The sequence below is a fragment of the Melozone crissalis genome, unplaced genomic scaffold, assembly GCF_028551555.1.
Source record: "Melozone crissalis strain CALT ecotype California unplaced genomic scaffold, PUWL_Pcris_2 ptg000018l_1, whole genome shotgun sequence".
NCBI classification, from domain to species: domain Eukaryota; kingdom Metazoa; phylum Chordata; class Aves; order Passeriformes; family Passerellidae; genus Melozone; species Melozone crissalis.
Window position 1 is genome coordinate 1,163,644 of NW_026535796.1, and position 6,000 is coordinate 1,169,643.

Below are 6,000 nucleotides of genomic sequence, written 5' to 3' on the forward strand. Positions count from 1 at the left end.
CTCATCCTTTTATCCTGATGAAGTTAAGCACCACACACAATTAACATTTTTTTGCAAGGCAATGAGACTTTGAAGTCAAATCACCATGGGTTGTTTGCAGGATGGAAAAGCAGCTGGAAATCAATCAATTGGACCTTGTCCAAGGCAACAGGGAGAAACTGTGACGGGGACACAGGGAAGCAGAGCTGTGGTAGCTCTCCCCTGGTGCTGGAGGGTGCAGCTGCTCCATTTTTGGGGGCCCAGGTTGTCACCCACACAGGCACCTCAGCTAGCGTGGCACTGCTCCAGGGAATGCGCTGCACCTCAGGAGAGCAGGCAGTGAGCAATCCCTTGCTGGTGCAGTGAATGCTCCACTCTCAGGGCCCTCGGGCTCCCCTGAGTGTGGTGTGAGTAGTTTGGGCAAGTCATGGTTGAGGATGTGATGAAGTGAAGCTCTGCCTGGGCACCGCGCTCACTCTCTACTCTTGTGGCTCAGGCATTTGTGATCTCATTCACATCCGACTTCATTCCACGCCTCGTGTACCTGTACATGTACAGTGAGAATGGCACCATGCATGGCTTCGTCAACCATACACTATCCTCTTTTAATGTCAGCGATTTCCAAGCAGGAACAGCTCCCAACGACCCCCTGGATCTTGGCTACGAGGTTCAGATATGCAGGTACTCTCTTGAATGATCGCTAATGCCAAGTGTTTTCACAGCTGGCTGAGAATGTGGCAAATTCTTACATTGCTGGGGCAGAGTCTTTGTATTTTCAATACCTTTTTAGCACCTTGCTAGCCTTTTATATAAGGTGGATCCATTGCCTTGAACATCTTGCTTACATATTAAGTAACCACAGACCTGAATATTATTTACTGCTTATTTTGGGAAATGGAGATTATTGTTAATTAAATTCAGAGCTTGTCCATGCAAAGATTTTTATTATTATGGATTCCCTTTTCCAGGAAAGGAGACAGATAATGATAAACAGCACAATGGTGCTTTAAGGGAAGAAAATTATGTCCCTCTGATGTCATGTCATGATATAATGACCATGACCTCTTTTTTTGTCCAGTTCCCAATTCCTGATGAGAGCAGTAGCATCCTTATCTGCACTGGAACTTAGGACTTATTTATAGTGTCATCATACAGGAGAAATTTGCATGCCTGTGACAATTCATATCTATTTTCATGTTTGAAGGAAAATTGTGTTTACCAATTTCAGCTGATACATTCTTAGAATTGACAGTTCTAATCTGACAGTGAAAGCACTTAGACCAGCGAAGTTGAAAAGGGGACAACAGAGGGAGGAAGGGGAAGAGGAGAGTAAGGAAGGAAGAGATATTCAAGGAGAGAAAGAAAGAGGACTTTAATACATGCATAGTAGAAATATCACCATAACTGACCAAGTAAAAAACCTTGCCTTTGAATCATATTATTTTATATTAAATTCTTTATGCATTTGAATAGTGCAAGTTAATATGGTGAAATGACCTCTAAACAGAAAATTTTCTCAGAGATGAAAGCAAAACCAACCCAAGCTGCCTTTGCAGTAGCTTTGCTTTCTTTTACTTTCTCCTGGTTTCCTCCTGCTGCTCTCTGGGCAGAGGTTAAGCAAGGCTGGCAAACATGTTTCAGCACAGAATGGAAGTGTTGGCATCATGGTCCAAAGGCAAAATGCCAGATTTATTTGCTTTCCACTCCCAGCCTCTGTCTTCTTTCAATCCCATCCTTATCCCAAGGATTTTAAAATAATTTGAAAATGCAGAGCCCTAATTCTTTCAAAATATTGACAGGATGCTGTGGTTTTGAATTTAATGTATTTTTCTTGGTCTTGTTTATCAACACATAGATTTTCTATAAGCCATAGCTAAGGAAAAATTCTCTTCTTTCCACTGGGCAAAATTTAGCTTCAACCTTTTGCTAATCACATGTTAAACATGTTCTATGAATCTGAGACCAGTATTTTTGTCTTTAAAATTAGTTTGAAAAATATATGTTGCCTTTTTACCTATCTTAAAATAAATCACCTGAGCTGTGTAGTTTACTCTGTGTTATGCAAAATTGATATTATATGTAGTAATCAGAGGGTACTAAGATGAATTAACCTTTAATTTTAAGGCTAATTTGAAAGCTGTGGGAGAGTTTCATCTGTGTCTTGTTTCTGAGAGATTAACACAGTGAACTTTGTTTTAAACAGTTCCATTTATTGTTTGACTGTTTGTTAATAACCCCTTCCTGTGCCAACATTTCTGAATTGCACCCCTAATTTACTGAGTCTTGTTTTGCAGGTACAAAGATTATAGAGAACCCCCCTGGTCTGAAAACAAATATGACATTTCAAAGGATTTCTGGGCTGTCCTAGCAGCAAGATTGGCATTTGTGATAGTTTTCCAGGTAGGTGACACTGCAGGCACTTGGAAATAAGTTATTGGGCCAAAGAAATATCTTCTTTCTCAGTTGTTTCATGGAAAAGCCAAAGAAATTTGCCCATCTTCATCACCCTCTTTGTCCCACCCACCCAGACATTGGTATATCCTCAGTGGAAAAATTCATCCCCAGGGATTCCTTGAGCTGGTTTGATGCAGAACAACTTAATGACCTTAGAGATCAGCAAAGCTGATACTAAGGCTGATACTAATTAGGTTCCACCAATTTCTCCTGTAGGACATCAACAATTTCACTGAAGCAGCATAAATTTAACCCAAAATCATTTTTAGAGCTAGCCAAGAAATGAGATTTTCAAAATTTTCCAAGTTCAGGTTTACTTTGCATCTGAATAAGAAGCCAAAATCTTGTGATTTGTTCTTAAAAGACATTATTTAATCACAGCAGTGATGCTACTTATTGTGACACAGATGTTTTAAGTCTGCCTTATCTGAATAACTTGTTTCAAAACTTTTATTGGGTTTTTTTGATAAAAAATTATCTTTTTGAGAAAGACCACCCTTTCCTTGAATCAAAGTTTTTCAATTAGAAAAATTCAATTGGAATGTATTTTACCAACTTTTACCATTTTAACCTCTTGTATTTGCTTCTGCCTTCCTGATGTAAATCTCATGAGCCACTCACCAATTGCAAATTCCTTTGGATTTCTAAGTGGCTGCAGTGTCAGGATTGGTACAGAAACCATAGAGGTCAATCAATACCTGATGTATTTCTCTACTTTTAGCATGCACAAAGCAGTTGATGGGAATTTGGTCCCATAGTCCAACTCAAGTACTGTCCTCTCTTCATTTTTCCTTCCAAAGTGCCCTCTCCTTTCCCTACAGCCACCCTTCAATTTGGCCCCGCTGACACTTTCTCACAACTTCATTTTCAGAACTTGGTCATGTTCATGAGTGAATTTGTTGACTGGATTATCCCAGACATTCCCAAGGACATTAGTCAGCAGATTCACAAGGAGAAAGTTCTCATGGTGGAGGTCTTCATGAGGGAAGAGCAAGGCAAGCTGCAGATGCTGGAAACCTGGAAAGACAAGGACAAGAGAAGAGGGGAAAACTGCAACAACCACAGCCCCAGGCTCTCAAGGAGCCGCAGTGGGAGCTTGTCCTCCTGCCATTCCTATCCTCTGGACGTTTAGGAGAGAGGGAGCTGAGGCTGTCGGGGCATTCCAGAGACAAAAGCCATGGCGCCAAGGGCAGGACTCCGGTACGGACACCCAGGTGCATGTTGAAGGATGTGCTGCCATTTCGCTCCCATCTTTGTGAGAAATGCCCTTCTTGCAAACATGGAGGACCACGTTCTATTTTTGACAATGTTGGGGTTTTGTTTTGTTTTTTCTTTTGCACAAGCAGTAATGCAGGGAGTTTTTGTATTTCATCCTGAGGTAGCACTATCGACGTTGGCGTGCATTAAGAAATGCAGGTACTTAGGAGAATCTTGCTAGAGATATTCTCTGAGAATCTGATCTTAGCCTATCAATTAGCTAATGAAATAAAGGTAAATTTGAAGTCATTATAATAATAATAATGCTAATTGGAACTATTTTTGGAAAGCCAGGTTTGAAGGTCCATGGGGTAGCTTGCTAAATGATACGCAAAATCAGTATTCCCTAGTACTCCATAAAGCCTTCTAGACTGACTTGCTTCCCAAGGCTGGGTTTAGCTTTGTGAGTCTGAGCTTTGGAGTCTTAAAGATGTGGGGGGGACTTGTGGCAGCCTCCAGACCCTCCCTGAGGCACCACTGCCTCTGGAAACATCAGCACAGGGATTCTGGGCAGTGCTTTCTTGGCAGCAGCAGCAGCACAATTGCAGAGATCCTCCCAGCAGGCCCGTGGTCACGGAGCATTTGTTAAATGCCCTGAGTTAATGAGCACACAGAGAGCTCCAGTGACTCTCACTGCCCTGCCAAGCACTCACACACTGCTGTTGCTGAGGAAATTCCCTTTTCCCCGGTGTTTCAGCACATCCCTGCCCCAGCCTGGCTTTTCCCTGTAGCCCTCTGGAGCAGGAGAAGGGAGTGCTTGCCCCCGTGTTTCACAGCCAGCTTTTCCCACAGATTTCCTGCAGTTGGCTGGCACTTCCCAGAGGCTGTGCCAGAGGAGGAAATCCTAAATGCATCCCACTTGCTGTCTTCAGTGGAAGCTTTGCCTGCACTGGGGCTACAGGACCAGACCTTCAGCTAGTTACAGGACTTTTCTTTTGTCTTAAAATCCTCTGTCTTTTGTACAAGGAGCTTTTCCCTGAAGTATAAGTCTGAAATCCTTACTTACCATGACTAGCTAAATCCCATCAGTACAGCTCTTTTTAAGCATAATATGTTTTTGTTTTGCTTTGTTGACCGATAAACTGCACTTCCAAATAATATTGGTGCAATTAACCTAATTTCTTTTATTGCTTTGTCTTGTCCATGGCACTTGCATTATAAAATTGAAAAAGAAAATAAAAAGGAAAGATTTCTTTAAAGTCTAACTACTGTATGGTTTGTTACAAAACCAAACTCTTTTCAAAAGGTTAGTTATTTCTTTTTTTCTTTCTTTTTTTCTTTGCCAAACTAATTTAAAGATTAATGCTAGAACTCTAAAAAGAATGCCATATATAGCTTTTGATATATTTATTTGTTTTAAAGTATGTGATAAACTTGATATTTTTCTGTAGTCTATCCAAAGAAGGTACCAAAAGAGAAATTATGTGGAAGAAAGAAAATGGTATTAACCAAATATTCTTGATGCTTATTTAAAATACTGATCCAACCAAAGATTTTTATTAATAAAGGGCTTATATTTTGTTAACTCTTGTTTCTGTTGTATTTTGACTTGCAGGAATGTCACTATTTTTAAAATTTGTAACTTATGATAGCATGTCGCTGTAGGGCCAAATCCTGCCTGGTTTATTCCCACATAAATGTAATGCCTGGTTAGTAAATGTTTACCAGATCAGGCCCACTGACTGCAATAGGACTGGGGAGAAATCAAGCAGAATTCTGTCCACACATTTTGTTGAAAACCTGTTTTTCCTCTCATTCCTTGGTAGCCCAAAAGATCCAGGAGAAAGCCAAACTACCTATTCTGAGGAGAAATGTTAGGGATCGTCCTCGAAGGGGATTTAATCTGTAAATACTGACCTGAAAGTGTTCCCAACTTAATACTGACATTCCTGTAAATGGTGGAACTATATCCTGAACACATACTTATCTGAATTTCTCATTATTTGCTGAAATCATGGAATAGTAACAGTTGCTTATACTTTCTTTTGTACAGTAAATTGTTTGAAATGGAATTTTGTATATAAAAATCTGTATTACTACTCAGATATCTATAAAATTATTTCATGGAATCATTTTTTAAGAAAAGCAAATATATACTAAATCTGTTTTATTTTGGTTTTTTTTTTTTTCTTTCTTTTTCTTTGAACACTTATTTGAAATAAACTTAAATATCCAAGAGTTTCTCCTATGGGACAGGTTCTGTTCCCAGCCCTCCTTGTACTCTGAGTGTACAGACATCTCCCTAAAAATGTCCCAGGCAGGTCTGGTGTTTGAGCTGCTTTAGAGACCCACTTGGAGGCGAGTGAATCC

At 40.1% G+C, this 6,000-nt stretch overlaps 1 protein-coding gene across 1 annotated transcript in view; it reads left to right on the plus strand.

Annotated features, from left to right (window-relative positions):
• Nucleotides 1-5,646, plus strand: part of ANO1 (anoctamin 1) — a 71,437-nt gene extending 65,791 nt beyond the window's left edge. The window contains exons 25-27 of the mRNA XM_054275347.1: nucleotides 476-660; nucleotides 2,274-2,379; nucleotides 3,305-5,646. Of these exons, the coding sequence (XP_054131322.1) occupies nucleotides 476-660; nucleotides 2,274-2,379; nucleotides 3,305-3,565 (552 nt within the window). The 3' untranslated portion in view covers nucleotides 3,566-5,646. The remainder of the gene's footprint in view (nucleotides 1-475; nucleotides 661-2,273; nucleotides 2,380-3,304) is intronic.
• The last annotated feature ends 354 nt before the right edge of the window (nucleotides 5,647-6,000 follow it).